This window comes from Malaclemys terrapin, chromosome 2 (genome assembly GCF_027887155.1).
Source record: "Malaclemys terrapin pileata isolate rMalTer1 chromosome 2, rMalTer1.hap1, whole genome shotgun sequence".
In the NCBI taxonomy this organism is placed as follows: domain Eukaryota; kingdom Metazoa; phylum Chordata; order Testudines; family Emydidae; genus Malaclemys; species Malaclemys terrapin.
Genome location: NC_071506.1, coordinates 118,178,592 through 118,201,593, shown reverse-complemented (window position 1 = coordinate 118,201,593; position 23,002 = coordinate 118,178,592). Strand labels below are relative to the sequence as shown.

The 23,002-nt window shown below is 46.7% G+C and overlaps 1 protein-coding gene across 3 annotated transcripts in view; it reads right to left on the bottom strand.

The window, feature by feature from the left end:
• The window catches only part of SLC22A23 (solute carrier family 22 member 23), a 181,542-nt gene that overhangs the window by 126,527 nt on the left and 32,013 nt on the right, over positions 1-23,002 (bottom strand). For all 3 annotated transcript variants that reach the window (XM_054017564.1, XM_054017562.1, XM_054017563.1), the window contains exons 2-3: positions 10,333-10,436; positions 7,388-7,542 (exon numbers count right to left, since the gene is read on the bottom strand). In XM_054017564.1, coding sequence (XP_053873539.1) covers positions 7,388-7,542; positions 10,333-10,436 — 259 coding nt within the window. The remainder of the gene's footprint in view (positions 1-7,387; positions 7,543-10,332; positions 10,437-23,002) is intronic.

Here is a 23,002-nt window from a genome sequence, read left to right as displayed (position 1 = left end):
TATCAAAAGTGCTCAGAACCCAGGAGCTCACATTCCCACACACATAGCTAGATTTTTGAAAAAAGTTCAGCAGTCACCATGCTGAAAATCTCACCATTTATTTTGTTGCCTAAATGGCAGCATAGTTCTTTTGCAAATCTGGCCCCGACAGTCCACAGACTAGTAGCTGGATTTGCTCTATACAGGTCTTGCTCCTTTCTTCAGCTAAAACTCTAGACTTCAACTACAAGTTACAAGTTTTCCAGAAAATAAAAAAATCATCAAAAGGCAGCCTCCCCTCTTGCTGAGTCAATAGGACCCATGCTAAACTTCTGTAAACTTAAAGTCACCCTCTGTCCATTTTAAAGGATTAAAAGGTTAAGACGACAAAGCCATAAAGCTTATTAATTATACAGAGACATCACAATGGAAAAGATTATTGGACAGTCTGAACTGTCTTTTGAAGCATGAACTAAACATTCCATAGCATGTGGCAGGTATCTCCACGAAAATTGAAAGAGACTAGAACATGGCCCTACTTCCTTTTATTGTGCGCCACCCCCCCACCCGTGACATGGAAATACATCTCCTCCCTTATAACAAACCTATTTTCAGAGCCTATTTACCTGTTCATTCAAGTTTATGCTTTCTAATTTAGCAAAGCAGTCTGCATCTCAGTCACCCATGAAATTACTGAGCATTCTATGATTGTGTGCAAATCTATGCCATTGCTCATGCTATCTAGGCTCAGGTAAGACCATTAGAATGGTATGTAGCATTAACAGGATGCTTGTTAAAGCTGTCAGCAGCATTTGGCAGAAAATAACTTTTTCACCCACAGAGACCTCAGTTCACATTATCGCCATTTTCCTTTATCACCACCCTGCTTCACATTATAGAAAATTTCAAAATCAGGAAAGTAGGGGAGGGGGAAAAAAAAAAACAAAAAACCAAAACTTAGTTGCACTGCAGGTGGTCTCTTCCCATATCACGTTTAGTTTCCTGTTCCCTTTGCTTTGTGTTATGCCTTAGGAGGCAATGCTCCAGCTCTGTTCTTCATTCCAGTACACTGAGAGGGATGCATTGCAATAACATTAGTTTCTTTGCAATAGCACAAAATCATTTGAAATGATAAAAGATAAGAACACACACAGATGTTAGTACGCCAGTTCTTCTCACCCAGAAAGATACTTTCCCCTTCAAGATCTTTAGCCTGGAGGACTGTGCCTTTTTAATGAATATGACAAGTGTCTCAACATTTTAGCAATAAGAAAATGCCAAGTGCCATTGGTCTCCATTCTGCACTCTACACTATAGGACCCCTGTATTTGCATGGAATGCCAATGAAGTTAATGGAGCAAAATGTGTCACAAGTTGCTATTTATGCAGAGTCAATGGCAGGATCTGGGCCTTAGTAGTGTTTTCCTGTCTATTTAAGTATAAAGTTAAAGTAAGCAAAGGGTGGTGTCACACAGAAGTCAACAACAACTCCTCTCAGAGCAAATGCCCTACATAACTAAGTGAGCTAAAGATGGGAATTACCTTTGTGTCAGAACCAAAAAAATAATCAGTGTCTTCCTCATCACATGCTCATGCTCAGCAATTGTCATGTTTGCTGAGTGCACTTTGTTCAGTATGACTAATAATCTGGGGGAGGCCGCAAGCTAACCAATTCAGGATAGCAGTGGAAGAGAGTATGCCTCTGGCTGCTGCCTGTGTGTCATGTTTCAGGGTTAGCTGCACCTCTGTCCCCTTTTCTGGGGTGTCTGACTGCCCCCGGCTCTCCGGTGTCAGGCCTCGAACCTTCAAATTCTCTGAGGCAGAATCCTGCAATTCTCCCACTCTGAGGCAGGGTGTTGGGTTACAGTGCCCTGTGTATCAACTGTGTTTACCCCGAACAGGTCTGACTAGGTTCAGCTACCTTTAGTTCTTCCCTTTGGGAGCTGTGACCAGTGGTTATTACAGTGACGCAGAAGTGCCTTTTTTAAAAAACAAAGTACGGTTTAATCTTAACATAGGAACACAGCGTAGCAAGAGAAAAGAATTGTTAAAACAATGAACAGCCTATACACATCTATCTAACCTAAGGGCTAAGGTAGAGCTCTCAACTCAGAACCCCACTCCTGCAACTTCTGCCGGGATAAGACTGCTTCCCAACAGTCTCCACCTCAATCTCTTCCTGAACCATCTGACCACTTGTGAGAGCATCCTGTGTTTTTAAAACCCTTCTGAGGCTTTGATAGCTCTTCTCTCACACAATTCAATCTCACCATGTCTTTGAAAGAATGAGAGTTCTTCAACGCTCAGTTAGGGGCTGGAAGGTGAGATTTTCAGCTCGAGCAGAGATACGTGTGCTACATCTGATCAGATTAGTGCGCTAAAAATAGAAGTGTAGCCGCAGCAGCGCAGGCTAGCTACCCCAGTATGTACCCATCCAAGACACAAAGTATGTATTCGGGGCAGCTAGCCCACTACATAGCTATGGCTACATTGCTAGGTTCTTTCCTCCTCAACACCCTAATGCACTTAGGGAATGTCTGTGCTGGCACTGGAAGGTGTAATTCCAGCTTGGATAGACATGCCTGCACTAGCTCAGATGTAGTTCCAATACAGATATACCCTTAGTGCAGGGTTTCTCAAACTTCATTGCATCATGACCCCCTTCTGACAACAAAAATTACTACATGACTCCAGGCAGGAGGGCCAAACACAAAGTCTGAGCCCCGTCACCCGAAGCCAAAGCTTGAGGGCTTCAGGCCTGGGCAGGGGGGCTGTAACCTGAGCCCCGACACCCAGGGCTGAAGCCCTTGGGTTTCAGCTTCAGCCCTGGGTGGTGGGGCTCTGACTTCGGCTTCATCCCCAGGCCCCAGCAAGTCCAACGCCAGCCCTGGCGACTCCATTAAAACAGAGTCATGACCCACTTTGGGGTCCCAACCCACAGTTTGAGAACAACATAAGAACATAAGAACGGCCATACTGGGTCAGACCAAAGGTCCATCTAGTCCAGTATCCTGTCTACCGACAGTGGCCAATGCCAAGTGCCCCAGAGGGAGTGAACCTAACAGGTAACGATCAAGTGATCTCTCTCCTGCCATCCATCTCCACCTTCTGACAAACAGAGGCTAGGGACACCATTCCTTACCCATCCTGGCTAATAGCCATTAATGGACTTAACCTCCACGAATTTATCCAGTTCTCTTTTAAACCCTATTACAGTCCTAGCCTTCACAACCTCCTCAGGCAAGGAGTTTCACAAGTTGACTGTGCGCTGTGTGAAGAAGAACTTTCTTTTATTTGTCTTAAACCTGCTGCCCATTAATTTCATTTGGTGGCCCCTACTTCTTGTATTATGGGAATAAGTAAATAACTTTTCCTTATCTACTTTCTCCACATCACTCATAATTTTATATACCTCTATCATATCCCCCCTTAGTCTCCTCTTTTCCAAGCTGAAAAGTCCTAGCCTCCTTAATCTCTCTTCATATGGGACACATTCCAAACCCCTAATCATTTTAGTTGCCCTTCTCTGAACCTTTTCTAGTGCCAGTATATCTTTTTTGAGATGAGGACACCACATCTCTACACAGTATTCAAGATGTGGGCGTACCATCGATTTATATAAGGGCAATAATATATTCTCCATCTTATTCTCTATCCTCTTTTTAATGATTCCTAACATCCAGTTTGCTTTTTTGACTGCCTCTGCACACTGCGTGGACATCTTCAGAGAACTATCCATGATGACGCCAAGATCTTTTTCCTGATTCATTTTAGCTAAATTAGCCCCCATCATATTGTATATATAGTTGGGGTTATTTTTTCCAATGTGCATTACTTTACATTTATCCACATTAAATTTCATTTGCCATTTTGTTGCCCAATCACTTAGTTTTGTGAAATCTTTTTGAAGTTCTTCACAGTCTGCTTTGGTCTTAGCTCTCTTGAGCAGTTTAGTATCGTCTGCAAACTTTGCCATCTCACTTTTTACCCCTTTCTCCAGATCATTTATGAATAAGTTGAATAGGATTGGTCCTAGGACTGACCCTTGGGGAACACCACTAGTTACCCCTCTCCATTCTGAGAATTTACCATTTATTCCTACCCTTTGTTCCCTGTCTTTTTAACCAGTTCTCAATCCATGAAAGCACCTTCCCTTTTATCCCATGACAATCGCTGCCTTAGTGTATTAGGGGTGTTCAGAAGGAAAGAAACCATTAGCTGTTCTAACTCTGCCATTCTAAAAGCCTTGCAAGGTAACTAAAACTTAGCAGTCCTGTGTTTTCAAGCAACACTTTAATACTATTTCCATTCCCAAAGCATCTGAGACGGTTATTTATAATTTCCCTTAGGTGGACACTAAGTCCAAGCATAACTAGCAAGCTAAACCACATCTTTGTGGAAGACTAATAACCTTTGCAGGCTGTAAACACCTGTACGGTTTACTTCTGCTCAGTAACACTAGAGGCTGGGACCGGATTTGAATTATATGACCAAAGGCAGGAGAAGAAAATTTTTCCAAGGTACCATATAATTTATTATGGCGCACTGAACAAAATCTTGTATATATTAATCACCCTATCTCCTCTCAATGTAACCTAAAGACAAAAAACCAAAAACAGAACCACCCAGCACTATGTAGGATCTTATGTATGTGCAGGTTAAGGATGTTGTGCTAAAACCAGAGATCTGATGGGCTGAATATCAATCTACTTTGCAATAGGAAGTAAATAAAACTTTATGAAGAACTGTATAGAAGATTCCAGGATATATCGATCATTTTTTTTTAGTGCCAGAAATAAAAAAAAATACCATACTTCCCTCTCGATAAGATACTAGCTGCTAATTATGGTCATGCTACCATATTTACTGCAGCATTCCAGACACAGCTGCCAACCAAAACAGTTTTGCCTGGCTCCTGGAAAGGGAATATCATTATCTATATTCCAGTATAATGCAGAGAGGTGGAGAGAGAAAGAGGCAAAAACCTGTGAAAATATCAGATTTAGGGATTTCTTTTTTATGCCATTTCTCTGTCCCCTGCCTAAACTATGAGTTGGACATTCAAGAACGTACATTAATTTAGCTGGAAGTCACACTTAAAAACTGTTTTTAACTCTCTAATAAAAATAGCAGCCAATTTTAGAAGTGACTAGTCTTTTGCGTAGGGTTACCATTCGTCCGGATTTACCCGGACATGTCCTCCTTTTTGTGCTAAAAATAGCGTCCGGGGGGAATTTGTAAAGCACTCACAATGTCCGGGATTTCCCCCCTCCCCCGGAGCGGCTGGGAGGGCTGCAGGAAAGTCCCGGGCTGGACTCCGGAGCAGCTGGAGAGGAGCTCCGCCCTGCATTCTGAGCAAGTGTCTCAGCACAAAGTGCAGCCCTCCCCTTTTGCAACTGGGAGCGGTTACTGCCATGCAGCGTAGCAAAACGGGAGCGAGAGCACTTTGTGCTGATACAAGGGCAGCTCTCCCCTGCAACCCGGTCCGGGCCAGGGACCGGGTTTTGTTGTGCAGGGCCAGGGACCGGGTTTTGTTGTGCTGGGGAGCTTAGCCACGTGTCCGGCTCCCACAGAGCCCAACACCCTGTTCTGAGCAGCAGGGTAAGGGGGGCAGGAGAAGGGGCAGGGAGGTTCTGGAGGGGGCAGTCAAGAAACGGGGGGGGGGCTTTTTGGGGGGAGTGGAGAAAGTTTTGGGCAGTCAGGGTACAGGTAGGGGGTAGGGTCCTGGTGGGCAGTTGGGGGGGGGGGTCTTAGGAGGGGGCAGTTAGGGGACAAGGAACAGGGAGTCTTAGGTAGGGGGTGGGGTTCTGGAGGGAAGTTAGGAGCAGGGGTCCCAGGAGGGGGCAGTCAGGGGACAAGGAGCGGGGGGGGTAGGGGGCTGGGAGTTCTGGGGGGGAGCTGTCAGGGGGCAGGAGTGGGGAGAGGGATCGGAGCAGTCAGGGGACAGGGAGCAGAGGGGTTTAGATGGGTTGGGAGTTCTGGGGGGGAGCTGTCAGGGGGCAGGAGTGGGGAGAGGGATCGGAGCAGTCGGGACAGGGAGCAGAGGGGTTTAGATGGGTTGGGAGTTCTGGGGGGGGCTGTCAGGGGGTGGGGAGTGGTTGGATGGGGCGTGGGAGTCCCAGGGGTCTGTCTGGGGGTGGGGGTGTGGATAAAGGTTGGGGCAGTCAGGGGACAAGAGGCAGGGAGGCTTAGATAGTCCTGGGGGGCAGTTAGGGGCAGGGGTCCCAGGAGGGGGTAGTCAGGGGACAAGGAACGGGGGGAGGGTTGGGAGGTCAGGGGGGGCGGGAAGTGGGAGGGGCAGGGGCGGGGCTAGGGCGGGGCTTCTCCCGTCCTCTTTTTTGCTCGCTGAAATATGGTAACCCTACTTTTGCGTCCCTGACTTGAGATGCCTTAAAAGAAGCTTGATTTTCATATAGTGTTGAGCAAGCACCTTGGGGGGGAAAAAAGCAGAAAAGGAGGGTTTTGAAAATCTTGGTCAGTAAGGGTAGATCTACACTGTGATTAAAAACCCGCTGCTGTCCCATGCCAACTGACTTGAACTCACGAGGCTCGGGTTAAGGGGTTGTTTGAATCCAGTGTAGATATTCGGGCTTGGGCTGGAGCTTGGGATCTAGAACCCTGAGAGGTGGGAGGCTCCCAGAACCCGGACCACTGCCTGAGCCCAAATGCCTGCACCGCATTTAAACAGTCCCTGACTCTGAGGCCCACATGTCTGAGTCAGCTGGTAGGAGGCTGTCTAACTGCAATGTAGACATCATTTAGGTGTACCAAATCAATCTGCAGTCCTCTCTCTCCTGACACAACAGTGAGCAAGCATTAGTTTCTCACAAAATTTCCATCTAGTTTCTCTCAGCAAACAAAGCAAAGCAGTTCAGAGATCAATGTGACTCAAAAAAAGAGCATGAGACTTCTCCACCAATTTTCTCTCTATTTCACAATTCTCTAAATGACTATATAGGAGAATAACCCCAGCTACTAATATCAAAGACATCTCAGTAAAAATCATGTGCCACCCTACCTACAAAGAGATGCAAGGATTTTTCAAATCTCTTAAAAGAGCTGTTGCGAAATCATGTTGACATCTGTTATGCCATGAACGTTGCCAGGACACAGACGGCAACTCCCAAGTTAAAGAAATTCAAAAGAATAAACATTGTTTAATCCTTTCTTCCATTTGCAAACTCATGAACACATTTGCTGCATAGGCTGATTCTCTGGCAACGCAAGAAAAAATGGGGTCTTAGGCCGGGTTGGAGGAATTTCCAGTAACAAAACCAATGCACTAGACTCAAAAGAACTCTAGGATTCAACTGTTTTTTGAACAAGCCTCTTGAAATACATACTGTAGGAAGTATAACATATAGCAGACCGTGTATTTTTTTGGCTGAATTATGAAGGTAATACTCACGCAGTGCATACAGGGAGAGGATTATTCCAGCCAGGCAAAACCCTTCAAAAAACCTGAGTGTGCTGAACATTGTCACATTTACTGAGAGAGCCACAGTCAGTCCAAATATCAGAATGAATATGACCGAGAAGAGTAGCACTGGCCGTCGACCAACCCTACAAACGGGAAGGAAGTGGGGAGAATAGTGTTAAAATCCAAGGTGGACAAATGCTAGATGCTTATCTCTTGCAGTGGACATAGGCACAGATGGGAACAAATTACACAGTTCCTCCCAAATGCTGCTACCAATTTTTAATAGCAGCTAACACAAATTTCCCCCCTCCACACACAGACACTTCTCGTATTTCTGCTTATTACATTCAATTATTGCTTTGGTTAGTCTTGCAAAGATTTCATAGACAAATTCATTTATGAACAGATTAAAGCAAATGGCATTAAGTGCATCACTATTTAATATAAGAGCCATTTTCAAAGCCTGAAAGTGAACAAAACAGCAAATAAATATATAAAAATTGCAGTAAGTGCAAGCCATTAACAAAAGTTATGACAGGCGATTTGGGAAAAAGCTCTTAGTTTTCCATGGTGAGGAAAGGTCACTTGATTAATAGAAGCTCTCTCTCAAGAGAAGAGACATTTTCCAGGCCCATTACATTTACCAGAGAATTCTTCTCTTGCCACATGCTTCAGCTCCACAAATCTCAGCTTTCGTTTAGTTAAAAACTAAGTTTCTAGCCCCCATGGTTGTGGAAACAGCCTCAAAAATGTAAACCAAGCATAAACTGAAGAAGCATCACTTTCCTGAGTCTTCAGAGAGCCTGAAGCAATACCTCTAAAAGGGTTGAACTGCTTTATTCATCTCAATCAGCACCCCCATGGATTCCACAATCCACCAGCTATGAAACGCTGAGTATTTCCAAAGGGCCACAGGATTCAACATTATTTGCAGCCAGACACCTGCCATTTTGTTTTGGACAAAGGATGCAAACAGCCATGGACCTTTGTGCAACCAGCAGTGTATGGGATGAGATATTCAGATGCACTTGCAGACACATGCATCTAATGCTATAAAATGTGCACTGCTGTCAAAAGAAAAATAGTCTAAAGACAGGATGTGAGGGACATACTCTGTGCGTATACAAGCATGAATATTGCCATACACTGAAAATTCTAGGTAAGCTCAATTTCCAGTGATCACGGTGCTCCTGTAGAAAGAAGCAGTAAAAGTTTTTGGCAGCACATTGTGCTAGCCCATAGAGTGACAAACTGCCCTACTATAGAAGGATGTCTTCTGCAGTGCCCATACCACACTGTATTGGAACACGTGCTGCCATCCATAATGCACTGGTTGTTGGATAAGGATTTGGCCCCAAGTTTGAATAAATGGAGTCTCCAATGCTGGATCCCATAGATCTTCCACCTATACCTACTCACACAGCTAAGGTTTCCCCTAATAATTACTTGGTGAATGAAAATCACTATAGTGTCAGGCAGTCATTACTTATAGCTTTAGAAGTTTCCTTCTAAAGGAATACCATCAACTTAAAAATCTGTATGCTGCAAACAAATGTCTTTATTTAGGTAACTACCATAAACTCGGAGTATTAAAAGTGAAAATTTTCAAAATCCAATTTATGTCACTATTTATGCTCTCTCTCAACTTAGACAATGCAGATAAATTAAGCCAGTTTCCCTTTTGTTAATTTGGTCACCTACATATGTGTTTCCCAAACTTTTAAATGCTGAGCACCATACCCACACCCCTTTGCGGGACAATGAAACAAATCATTCACTCTCACCCATCTCCCCACATGTTGTTTAAGATCTATCCTAATTTTAGAATTTTATTTAAATTAAATAAAACTATATTCCATTGTACATATCCGTACGGCTTTATTTTAAGGAGCAATAAATATTTAATACTGGACATTAAAGAAATATTTCAATGCAGATTATTTTATTATTTAAAATTGAAATTAAAGATACTGTGAAGCTTTGGGCCACATTGCCTCACACATGCAGCAGGGTCCACCTCCTCACAGCTGTGAAGTATGGCACCAAAGTGAGCAGTAATCATGTAAATCTTCATAACACCACATCTCCTCGCGTCTCTTCCATGCTTCAATCAGTAGTGAACAAAGTATAATCAACTGAATTAGCATCCACTGGAATGAATGGGGCAGGTTCAAACCATAAAGCTATTGTTTCAGGCTCTCTGCAAGCTCAAGCAGATATCACTTTGGTCACAGTATAAAGTTTTTCTTTGTAACCATACCAACTAGAGATTTTTTTAAAGTGAAAACAGATTCTGGAGAATAATTGAGAATTCTATGAATGCTCCCATTCCCCAATAATCCAAAGGGATGTACCCCACACTTAATGAAGATATATGTGTTCTTAATACAGCAATATTTGGGTTTCAAACAATGCAAGGGAATGTTCATTTGTTTCAAAACAACTTTTAAAAATAGCAAAACAGTGGAAAGGTTCATAAAGGCCTTTTAAAAATAAGATGAACATTCTGGGCCAAATGTGAGCTGACATTGTTAGCCATATTTGCTGATAAAAGGGACAAGTAATTTGTGATTGTAGCATTTATTTGACAGAACACTAGAGGCTAGTGCTATCTAAAACAAATGCTCTGTTTTTACATAATTAGAAAATATGTAATTCTGCTCTGTCATGACAGCAGTAACAAAGTGTGTCAACAGCAAATAATTAGAAATCAATGGTTAAGTATTTTCCTTTTATGTTATCATGCTATAAATGACTCAGCCCAAGCAATTAAAATAGTTTTGTACTGCCAACTCATGTTACTCTTTTCAGAGATTTGCAGATCTAATTATTAAAAGGTTCTTCCTGAATAGTAACTTTAAAAAAAGTTCTACAGAGATGCTAAGTATCTTTATTCATTTAAATTATATAGCATTAAAAGATTTTTCACTCACCAGTCAGCTATACATCCTGTTATCAAGTAGCCAAAGATTAAGCCTACCAGTAGGGAGAATTTAGCAATATGGACTTTCCAGGAAGATTCACAAACGAGATCCCACTGAAAGAAGAAGAGAGATAGGTACATTTAGGGTTACCATATTTCAGCGAGCAAAAAAGAGGACGGGAGGAGCCCCACCCTAGCCCCGCCCCTGCCCCTCCCACTTCCCACCCCCCCTGACCTCCCAACCCTCCCCCCGTTCCTTGTCCCCTGACTACCCCCTCCTGGGACCCCTGCCCCTAACTGCCCCCCAGGACTATCTAAGCCTCCCTGCCTCTTGTCCCCTGACTGCCCCAACCTTTATCCACACCCCCACCCTCAGACAGACCCCTGGGACTCCCACGCCCCATCCAACCACTCCCCACCCCCTGACAGCCCCCCCCCAGAACTCCCAACCCATCTAAACCCCTCTGCTCCCTGTCCCCTGACTGCTCCGATCCCTCTCCGCACTCCTGCCCCCTGACAGCCCCCCCCAGAACTCCCAACCCATCTAAACCCCTCTGCTCCCTGTCCCCTGACTGCTCCGATCCCTCTCCGCACTCCTGCCCCCTGACAGCCCCCCCCAGAACTCCCAACCCATCTAAACCCCTCTGCTCCCTGTCCCCTGACTGCTCCGATCCCTCTCCCCACTCCTGCCCCCTGACAGCTCCCCCCCAGAACTCCCAACCCCCTACCCCCCCCGCTCCTTGTCCCCTGACTGCCCCCTCCTGGGACCCCTGCTCCTAACTGCCCTCCAGAACCCCACCCCCTACCTAAGACTCCCTGTTCCTTGTCCCCTAACTGCCCCCTCCTAAGACCCCCCCCCAACTGCCCACCAGGACCCTACCCCCTACCTGTACCCTGACTGCCCAAAACTTTCTCCACTCCCCCCAAAAAGCCCCCCCCCGTTTCTTGACTGCCCCCTCCAGAACCTCCCTGCCCCTTCTCCTGCCCCCCTTACCCTGCTGCTCAGAACAGGGTGTTGGGCTCTGTGCGAGCCGGACACGTGGCTGAGCTCCCCAGCACAACAAAACCCGGTCCCTGGCCCTGCACAACAAAACCCGGTCCCAGATCCGGACCGGGTTGCAGGGGAGAGCTGCCCTTGTATCAGCACAAAGTGCTCTCGCTCCCGTTTTGCTACGCTGCATGGCAGAAACCGCTCCCAGTTGCAAAAGGGGAGGGCTGCACTTTGTGCTGAGACACTTGCTCAGAATGCAGGGCGGAGCTCCTCTCCAGCTGCTCCGGAGTCCAGCCCGGGACTTTCCTGCAGCCCTCCCAGCCGCTCACTCTGCTGTGCCGGGGGAGGGGGGAAATCCCGGACATTGTGAGTGCTTTACAAATTCCCCCCGGACACTATTTTTAGCACAAAAAGGAGGACATGTCCGGGTAAATCCGGACGAATGGTAACCCTAGGTACATTGAAACATACTTGGTTCCTCTCTGGTGCATTTAAACATACAGACGTTGTTGTAGCTGTTGTTTTCAATTTTAGCATTCACACTTAAAAATGTTCTTAATTCATTGTTCAAGTTCAAATCCAACTCACATTACTGAGAATGAAAAGACTCTCCTTTACTTCGGTAAGAGTTGGATCAAGTGCTTAGTTATACACTAATAAATTTGGTCATTTAATCTTTCTTCTCAAGTTTGTTTATTTGAATTTATAAAAATGGGCATCTATCCATATGTTCTAGGTAGTCTTGAACTAACTTTAAAATATGTCCAAACAATACCACAACATGTCAAAAGTGCAGCAGTAGAATTCTATATAAACCACCACCAGGAAACCAGACAAGTTCAAAATCTCAGATTTCCCTAACCGTCTGTTTTCAAATGCCTGGGGAAGATGATCAGTTTCGTAACAGGCCTCAGAGTCACCCAGTTCAGGCTACTTCAGACCAATTAATGATAAGCTTTTTGCAGCACTGTATAGTATCCCCCATCAGTACTCCACTTTCTCTAGAGTAAGATGGGCTGATGGTGTAAGAAAAACAGCCTGCACTTAGGAAAGACAACGTTCTATTGACACAGAGGTAAGAAGAGCAGTAGGAGAATCAAGTGCAACTGTGTGTCAGCCTGATTCAGCTCTTTCCACGGTGTCGTTTATGGTGCAGTGACAAGAGGAAGGTGGAATTGCACTCTAAAACCATCTCAGTTGCTGAAATTGTAGTACTCCAAAGGGGGAGTGTAAATGAGTGGCCTCCTCCCAAGTGACCCCTCATGGCCTCAGGGCAACCTGCAAGTGGCCTCACTTCAGTTTCTCTCTTGGATCCCAGTAACTTCAATACAAAACATGTCCTCAAGGCCATCACAGTTTAACAACAAAACACAGTGCAAAAGTCCATGACCAAAAACCCTGCATATGGTCTGTATAACCCCAGTGCATGAGATCTTTAACACTCAGCTCCCTTCCCACCATCCTGGTGACTTCTGCCAGACCTGGACTCTTTCATAGTCCTCCTCTGTCCCTCTGCTGGGATCATCACCCCAGTTTTCCTTCTGAGGTACGACCTTGCTCTTTCTAGCCAAAACTCACAGCCTCTCCAGTGGGAGCCTCTCATGCTTCCTCTAGAACCTAGCTCTCTGAAGGAGATGCCAGCAGATAAGCCCCTTGGCTTGTCCCCTTCCTTCAGCCCCCTGGACCTTAGCTCTGGCTTAGGATCAGCAGGCATCTCCCTCTTCTCCCACTTTCAGCCCTCTCCAGCCCTACTTCTCAGGCTTGGGGAGTCCAGCCTGGAAACCCCTTGCTGTTCTCTTGCATTCAGCCCTCTCCCAGGAACCGCTCTTCCTGACTGAACCAGTCGGCTCTAATCTTCTGGCAGCTCCTTCTACCAAGCCTCTCTCAGGCACCTCCTACCTGCCCCAGATGCTGCCCTGCTCTCTTAATTAGTCCAACTCAGTGCTCCTGGACTGGAACAGAAGAGCTCAGCCCTGTTTTATTAAATGGGCTAGCTACTCTGTTACAGGGAGGCACAGTATTCCAGGAATATCATCACTAGAAAACTATCACATCCTGCCCGATTTCCTGCAAGGAAAAGAAAACTATCAAGAAAAACTGCTCTGTAATTTCCATTCATTTTCCCAACATCGGAAAATTTTGTGGTGAGGGCATTGGCCAGGGCCTCAGGAGATCTGGGTTCAAATCCTGGCTCTGCCCCAGACTTCCTATCCATAATGTGGAGGTGGTAATGCTTCCCTACCTCACAGGGGTGTTAGGAGGATAAATTCATAATGTTTGTGAGGTTTTCAAATACTAGTGCAATGGGAGCCATGTATATTCCTAAAGAGATATTTGCAGCTTTCTAAATTAAGTGCAATAGATATTGGCAGGGGAAGGAGAGTGCTGTTCCTTTCCACCTTAATTTGAAGTGTACATGGTCATCCATGTGCAAGGTAATGGAGGAGCCCTTCTGTCACGGAGTGTGGGGAACTCAGGGCCCTGCACCCCCGGCTTCCTGCGATTCACCATGACTTTCAGCCAGTCAGTAAAGCAGAAGGTTTATTTAGACGACAGGAATACAGTCCAAGACAGGTCTTGCAGGCACAGACAATGGGACCCCCCTCCGTTGGATCCATCCTGGGGTCTCAGGGCGCCCCAGCCCTTTTGGAGGTCAGAGCCCCGTCTGCCTCCCAGCCATCTCCTGAAACTCTCCCTTCAGCGACCCCTCCCACAGTCTTTGTTCAGTTTCCCAGGCAAAGGTGTCACCTGGCCTCTAACCCCTTCCTGGATTCTCATGTTACATGCTCAGGTATTCTCCGTTGGTCAGTCTCCCATCCCCCAATGCAGACTATCCTAGCCACACTCCCCTGCCAGCATTCAAAGCCCACAATAAGAACAGTCCCAGTTCATCACACCTTCCAATCAACATTTTGCAGGACATGACTGCAAGATCAAACATACAGAATCAAATAAGTCATTTGCTTTTCAATTATGTATTTAGAACCAAATGTCCCAAGTGAATGTTAGATTAGATGCATTTGGGGTTAGGTGGATTTGCAGGATTCATTAATCTCACAAAAAGGGGCTAGATTTAAGCCCATCTGGTTCCAATAAGAGATATGCTCCTTGCAAAATGGTGAGTGGAGTATACTATTTGACAGAAAGCATAACACCTGCTTGAACAGCACCATCTCAATAAAAGACAGGAGAGATTATACCAGCAACACACCATCCAATTACATTGCCAGCCATTCTTTATGTAACAGTATATGCTATTTATTAAGTACAGCATATTAGCCTTTTGCAGATTAATCCATCCCTCTACAAACACCTGGGCTCAGTGTTTTGAAGCCACACCTATTTTTCCTCTCCCATAGTGTGCTGTCACGGAAGCACAACCTGCATAACGTACATCTGTGGTAGTCAACTACTGAGGCCATTTGCAAGCTATGTGCTGCATGTCTAAAGGGGGCACTCAGGCAAAATGGTCAATATCAAGAAGATAATAGTAAAAGTAAATATTTCTCACCCAAGTGCCTACGAAGTATTTACTGTAATCCGTGAGCAAGGCACGAGACTTACTGTTAGAATGACAAATTTGTCAAGTTTACATTTTTAAAGGTGTTTTTACTGGGGATGGAGGGAAATGCAATTAATGCCAATTTGCACACACAAACGAGACCTCGGGATTTTAGGGCTACTATATATGCACAAACAAAGTTACATATGGCCTCTAGAAATGTTTTCCAAGTGAAGATGGGTTACCTTGCTAATCACGCATAATGCCCAGCAGTAGGATAAATCACTTGTGAAGGTGGATTGCAAATTGAGTTCACGTTATGTCAAAACAGTTATATTAAAACACTATTTAAAAGAATAATTTAAAGGCCATGTATACAAGTCTGCCATTTTCATTTTGTTATTATCAGAGAAACAGTAATGTTATCCAAAGGCAAAAAGTGTGGTTATCCTGGTGCATTTTGATACACCAGGATATTGGCATGCTATTACTTGTCAACAAAGATACCTGACCATAATATAAACTGAAGATAGCAGATGTTCAGAAAGATTACATATGGGTGAGGGTTCAAGGTTCAAAAGTGCTGAAATCTCATGGAGTTACTCATGTAATATTTCAGGCCAAGACAAAGGAAATCTGACAAATTCAGCTGCTCTATTACATGCAGTTATAGTAACTCGTCTTTGGACTTTTTTAGCCTATCACCAGGTCCCGATGGAGCCCTCAGAATCCACCCTTTGTCACAGAATTATGAACCTGAACCTAAGGTTTCAATTTTTTTAAATTAAGAGCCAGATCCTCAACTGATAAAAGTCATCATAGCACCACTGGCATCAGTTTACACCAAGAGAGTGTCTACTCCTATGTTTCTAGTGTTGTGCAGTTAGTCTTGAAAGCATGATCTAATGTAAGCCAATGCAGCACGGACTTCCTGGGTCTGTAGATGGTCTGTAACAAGAATTCTGAGAGGTCTGATCAGACCCATAAATCCCAAAGAATTAGTAACTCTAAAAATTATAGACGACAATTTAAAATGTCACCATTTTAAAACTCAAGTATCAGAGGGGTAGCCATGTTAGTCTGGATCTGTAAAAAGCAACAAAGAGTCCTGTGGCACCTTATAGACTAACAGACTTATTGGAGCATAAGCTTTCGTGGGTGAATATCCACTTCGTCAGACGCCCATGAAAGCTTATGCTCCAATACGTCTGTTAGTCTATAAGGTGCCATTTTAAAACTATTTCACAGCTTATTGTTTTAGCAGAAATTTTCAGCTAGTGTATCCCAAATTGCTTAGACCCCCAGTTTATCCAGCTTCCCCCATTACAACTGCCACAAACCAGAGATAAATTATGCCAAACTATACACAGATTATCTACATCTAGCATGCACACCGAGATGTAATAGTTGTATTGGGCTACATAGTGCCACAATTTTCTTTGGGCAGAACTCCTTGCTGGTTTCACTGGGTTGTTCTGCGTGAAAACTGATGGCATGCTCAATAGTATGCTCAAATAAAAGGTTGCCACATACATAAAATGTAATGTGTTGTTTTCTCTTGAACAAGTTACATAAATTGACACTCTCTTTTTTCCTCCCGCTGCACAGAGAAATAGAAACAATAAGGAACTTGTCAGAGTCAAAATATAACTGATTCCTCCAGACTTCCATATTAGAAGTATTTGCTATATATACACACACATAAAACATTCAAACTCAATCCAGTCATAAACCAAACATGGAAAAATTCAGCCCAAAACCTTCTGACAAAGTTATAAGCATCTAAAGAACAGAGTTGTAAGTAATAGATAATAGGTATTGCTGCCATTCCACCTGTACTATCACATATTCTACACCCAAGTGCATGGATATTACATACACACACACACACACACACACAATTTAATATAGAAGCTATTTAACAGCACAGAACACGGTTACTACATTACATTACATAAAAGACAGTTATTCCATAACTGGTGTTCTTCTAGATGTGTTGCTCATGTTCATTCCATATTAGGTGTGTGTGCTCGTCACATGCACCACTGCTGGAAGTTTTTCCCTCAGTGGTACCCATAGGGGATCGGCTCTGGCACCCTCTGGAGTGGCGCGAACATGCCGCTGTATAAGGGGTGCCACCGGCTCCCACCCTCAGTTCCTTCTTGCCAGAAACTCTGACAGTGGGGAAAGAGGGCGGGTCATGGAATGGACATGAGCAACACATCTCAAAGAACACCAGTTTCAGAACAGGTAACTTCTTCAAGTGCTTGCTCATGTCCATTCCATATTAGGTGACTCCCAAGCAATACCAACGGAGGCGGGTAGGAGTTCATGGACACGTAGGTTGCAACACAGCTCTGCCGAACCCAGCGTCATCCCTGGCCTGCTGAGTGATGGCATAATGTGCAGTGAATATGTGAACCGAAGACCATGTCGCAGCTCTGCCAATGTCCTGGCTCATAACAAGTCCAGATGCAGGAGTTGATCCAGGTAGAAATCCTCTGCGATGACACCGGAAGGCCCTTCATCCTGTCCACTGTCGAGATGAAGAGCTGGGTCAACCGGCGGAAGAGCTTGGTACGCTCTAGGTAAAACGCCAGGGCACATCTGATGTCCAGAGTGTGCAGCCTCCTTTCCTCATTAGTGATGTGCAGCTTGGGACAAAACAGCGGGAGGAAGATGTCCTGGTTGACACGGAAGGAAGACACCACCTTCGGCAGAAAGGCCGAATGGGGTGGCAGTTGAACTTTGTCTTTGTATACGGTGGTTCCAATGTCAGGGCTTTCATCTCTGACACTCATCTCGCCAATGTTACTGCCACAAGGAAAACAACCTTCCATGACAGGTGGGAAAGGGAGCAGGAGGCCATAGGCTCAAAGGGCAGCCCTGTGAGCCTAGAAAGAACCAAGTTAAGGTCCCACTGTGGGACAAGAACCCAGATCAGCAGAAAGAGTCTCTCAAGGCGTCTCAAGAATCTGACCGACATGTCGTGTGAGAACACAGTCTTATCCTGGATTGGCAGGTGAAAAGCAGAGATGGCCACAAGGTGCACACTAATGGAAAAGAGGGCCAGCAGGGAACAGAATTGATGATATTTCCTGTTCTGTCTGGGGGCGAACAGGTCCACTTGGGGAGTTCCCCACCTCTGGCAGAGCGCCTGGGTTACCTCCAGATGGAGGAACCACTCATGGTAAGAGAAAAAGGATCTGCTGAGGTCATCTGCCAGCGTGTTCCTGACGCCGGGGAGGTGACAGGCCTCCAGGTGAATTGCGTGCTTGATGCAGAAATCCCACAATCGGAGAGCCTCTTGACAGAGAGCTGACAAGCGTGCTCCCCTTGTCTGTTGATATAGAACATTGAGGCCATATCGTCTGTCTACACTCTCACCAACTTGCCCGCCAGGTGCGGTAGAAAGACTCTGGAGGCCAAACGTAAAGCTCTGAGCTCCTTGACATTTATGTGCAAAGTCATCTCCTCCAAGGACAATGTCCCTTGTGTCTGTAGCTCACCTAGATGTGCTCCCCAGCCAATGTCCGAAGCGTCCGATATCAGTTCGACTGAGTGGCGTGGGCTCTTGAACGGAACTCCTTCCTGGACAGCCTTGGTGTCGGTCCACCATTGCAGGGAAGGAGGTAAGTATCACTGGCGGGATGGTAACAACTTTGTCCAGGTGATCTCTGCACTGGGAATAGACTGCCACCAGCCACTGCTGCAAGGGTTGCATTCTGAGCCTTGCACGGTGGACGACATACGCTCTTGCTGCCATGTGGCCCAGCAAACACAGACATACCCAAACTGTGGTTAGAGGAAATGCAGAGACCCCCACGATGAGGTCCACCATGGTCTGGAACCTCTCCTGTGGCAGGAAAGCTCTAGCGCAAGTGGAGTCGAGCATCACTCCAATGAATTCTAACTTTTGCACTAGAATGAACGTTGACTTCTTGTCGTTCACCAACAGGCCCAGGGACCAGCATTGTGACATCCCGTTGGACTTGAGACCTGGAGTGGACTATGACCAGCCAGTCATTGAGATATGGGTATATTTGAACACCTCGACACCTGAGGTAAGCTGCTACCACCAACATGCACTTGGTAAACACCCTTGGTGCTGTCACTAGACTGAAACGGAGGACCACAAACTGGTAGTGGTTCAATCTCACAGTGAAGCGTCTGTGTCCTTGGAAGATCGCTATATGAAAGTACGCATCCTTCAAGTCGAGGGCGGCATACCAGTCTCCCGGACCCAGGGAGGGGATGATGGAGGCCAGGGAGACCATGCGGAACTTCAACTTCTTTAGGTATTTGTTGAGGTCTCATAGGCCCAAGATGGGTCTTAGACCACCTGTGGAATCAGAAAGTACAGGGAATGGAACCCCTTGTTCTTGTACTTGAGGAACTTCCTCCACCGCTCCCAGCTGCAACAGGCCCTTCACCTCCTGTGCAAGGAGACTTGTGTGAGAAGGGTCCCTGAAGCGGGACGGGGAAGGATGGGTGTGAGGGGTGGTAAGAAAGAAACTGGAGGGTATAGCCCTGGGCCACTGTGTTGAGGACCCAGCGGCCTGAGGTTATTGTGGTCCATGCAGAGAGGAAGAAAGAAAGGTGATTGGAGAAACATAGGAAGGATGTATCTGGGGTACAGTCTGGTAGGTCACCCTCAAGTGCACCCTCAAAATGCTTGCTTGCCACCTTGCCTGTTGCGGGAGGCACCCGACTGGGTAGATGGCAAAGGTTGGTGGCTCTGGCAACATTTGTAGCCTCTGCTCTTCTTATGAGCCGTCTCCTGCCTGGGTTGGCTCCCTTGACCCAGTGGCTGTTGCGGCTTGAACCACTTAAAGGCCAGACCCGGGACGTAGAGCCCTAGGGTCTTCAATGTAGTATGGAAGTCCTTCAACCCATGTAATTTGTTGTCTGTCTGCTCAGCAAACAGCACCTGGCCGTTGAAGGGAAGGTCCTGTATCAACTGCTGGGCCTCTGTTGACAAGCCCGCAAGAAGGAGCCGGATGCCCGCCGTGTGGAGATGGCCGAGGTCATAGTGCGTGACACGGAGTCCGCCATGTCAGAGGCTGCTTGCAGGGCCATTCTGGCTACAGCCTTGCCCTCATCAAGAATCACCCAGAACTCCTTCCTGGTGTCCTCGGGAAGCGAATCCTCAAACCTGGCCATGGCTTGCCACATATTGAAGTCATAGCGGCCAAGGAGGGGTTCGTGGTTAGCCACCCTCAACTGGAGGCTAGAAAATTCAACTTTGCATCCAAACAAGTCCAGCCTCTTTGGGTCTTTATTCTTTAGAGTGGCTCCCAGTTGGCCTTGTCTCTCCTGCTCATTAACGACTGCTACTACCAGGGAGCTTGGGGCCGGGTGAGTGTATAGGTATTCATGAGCCTTAGCTGGCACAAAGTACTTTCTTTCTGCCCTCTTGGAGATGGAGGCAGGGATGAAGGTGTCTGCCACAGGGCATTTGTAATCTTAGACAACCCTTCATGGAGGGGCAGAGCCACCCTGGCCTGTGCCGTTGAGCAGAGGACGTCGAATAGAGTGTCCAACAGTTCCACCAGCTCCTTCGCCTGGAGCCCCAAGATAGAGGCAACTCTTTTCAACAGTTTCTGATGAGCCTTAGCATCATCCTGAAGAACTGGGTGAGGAGGCCCTGCAATCGCCTCATCAGGTAAAGATGAGGAGGAAGCCGGACCTATGGGGTCTGACATATCCATTGGTGTTCCAGTCAGCTGATCCCCTGGGTCCTCGAGAGCCTGAGGGGTTCTGTCCTCCGGAACCACTGGCTGTGGGGGAGGGTCAGATACTAAGGCCGATGGCATGTCCCAGGCCTTCACCGTTTACCTGAGCCCTGGTGAAGGCTGAGTTAAGCCCCACGGGTTCCAGGCAGCCGGCTACTGGCCCTGGTCTAGTTGGTAATTCCGCTGACATCGAGGGTACCACCAGTACTGGGTTTTTGCCCACTAGCAACGACTCCTGTCTGGTGCCAGAGCTCAAGAATGAGTGGTTGCTCTCAGGTGACCACGAGCAAGTAGACCGGCGATCCTGATCGCCGCAGTGCCGATTGCTGTGCCTGGACAGGGAGCTATCCACTCGGGACGAGTCCCTTCTGCGGGTCCTCGAAGACCGGCAGTGTTCACCAGATTGGCAATAGCATCCCAGCGATCTAGACCTCAGTCATGCTGCTTGATCGGTACCAGGATCTAGAGTTACTCCCCAATCTAGGGGATCCATGACATGGCAATGCATACTGGCAAGCTGATGACTCCGCTGCTGAGACTGACTGTCTCGGGCCTGTGACCAGTGCTGAGCCATGGGTGAAGCACTGGGCCGGTCCCGGTGCTGTTGATGCTGGGAAGAGTGGACCTCTGCAGGCCTGTGCCATGTCACCAGTGAGGCACACCTCGAATCTTGTCGGCCCTGAGTCTGAAGACTGATGAGGGCTTTGCTGACCCTGCCTCTCTGCCTTCGAGGCCTGGTGGCTCCATGCAGGGAGCGCTGGCGAAACATCCCCCGCGATGGGGAATGGTGTCATTGAGATAGAGACCTATAAAAAGGACCCAAGGTGGGTTTACCCTTAGACCAGGATACTGCTGTAACCAGTGTGGGCAGCACCAGTAGCGCCAGGATATCCTACGCTGCCTACAGGGGGTCAATGGGACCTCTAACTGATGAAGGCCCCCGTCACTGTCTGGCGTGGCAGGCATGCATCGGGGTGGGCTGGACTGTTCAACCTGAGCTGGGTCCCGACTCCCGGTAGCAGGTATCAAGCCGCCCTCCTCGGGCCTTGGCTCCCCTCCTGCCCTCTCCTTCCCCTAGCCGGGATGTGGGAGATGATCTTCTCCTGGTCTTCTTTAGCCTCTTGGCAGATGCCAGGGAGGGGGATCAGCGCCAATGCTGTGGTGCTCGGGACAGAGTCGTAGCTCAACTGCTTCGGTGCTGGAGTTAGTGCTGACTCCATGAGGAGCGCTTTGAGAGAGAAGTCCCTTTCCTTCTTAGTCCAAGGTTTGAAGGACTTGCATATACGGCACTTGTCGTTTACATGTGACTTGCCAAGACATCTCAAACAACTGTTATGCAGATCACTGAGGGGCATCAGTTTCTTGCAGCGATCACAAGGCTTAAAGCCTGGGGCCAGGTCATGCCCCACCCTAGGCTAAGTCCCATTTGGGACCAACTAAGTAAAACGCCAACACTAACGCACTAAGGGAAACCTAACTATGTACAACTATTTTACAAGAAAAAGTTTGAAATACTGAACAAAGTGAAAAAGACTAGCCGAAGCAGTAGACGTTCCAGCACCATCACTGGAGGCAAGAAGGAACTGAGGCTGGAACTGAGACACCCCTTATACCACCGCATGTGCACGCCACTTCAGAGGGCGCCAGAGCCGGTCCCCTACCGATACCACAGAGGGAAAAACTTCCGGCACTGGTGCATGTGGTGAGCACACACCCCCCTAATATGAAATGGACATGAGCAAGCACTCGAAAAACAGTAATTTATTCTGGGGGAGAAAAGGTACTCATGTGTTTAAATGTTTGCAAGATGAAGCCCTTGGATAAGATATGAAGATTACTATATTTAACTGAAATTCCAGGGGAATTTACATTGGGAGATTGTTTTTACTCGAATTGGAATTTGGCTAGGATACCAAGCATAACACCCCCTGCTCTTGCAAATAATGCCCTGGGATCAATAACCTCAAAAGGACTGTGTGACGGGTTCCCCCCAGGGTGCCACCTGAAACTGGAGTGCCACTGAGCCCTCTGACCCACCAGTATAGGCTCCCTCTCACGCTGTGCTGCTGTGACAAGTTGCAAAGCCCTCCAAGCTTAAACTTTCACCAGCATTCACACAAGTAGGGACACACCCAGCTTCCCAGCCTAGGACCTCAGAGCAGTACCCTCCTGACCTGGTCAAATCTGGCCAGTATATGGGTTTAACTCCTGGTCCGCCTCTCCCTCAATGTGAAGAGGACCATGCACGCTTGTGGTAACCAAACAGATTTTCCTCAGACCCCTTAGTCAAACGCACACTGGTTTGGATTAAAACATAAAATAAGTTTATTAACTACAAAAGGGTAAATGTTAAGTGATTACAAGTGATCGCAAACAGATCAAAGCAGATTACCTAGTAAGTAAACAAAACTGCAAACTGAGCTTAACACACTAGATAGGTAGGATGTGAATT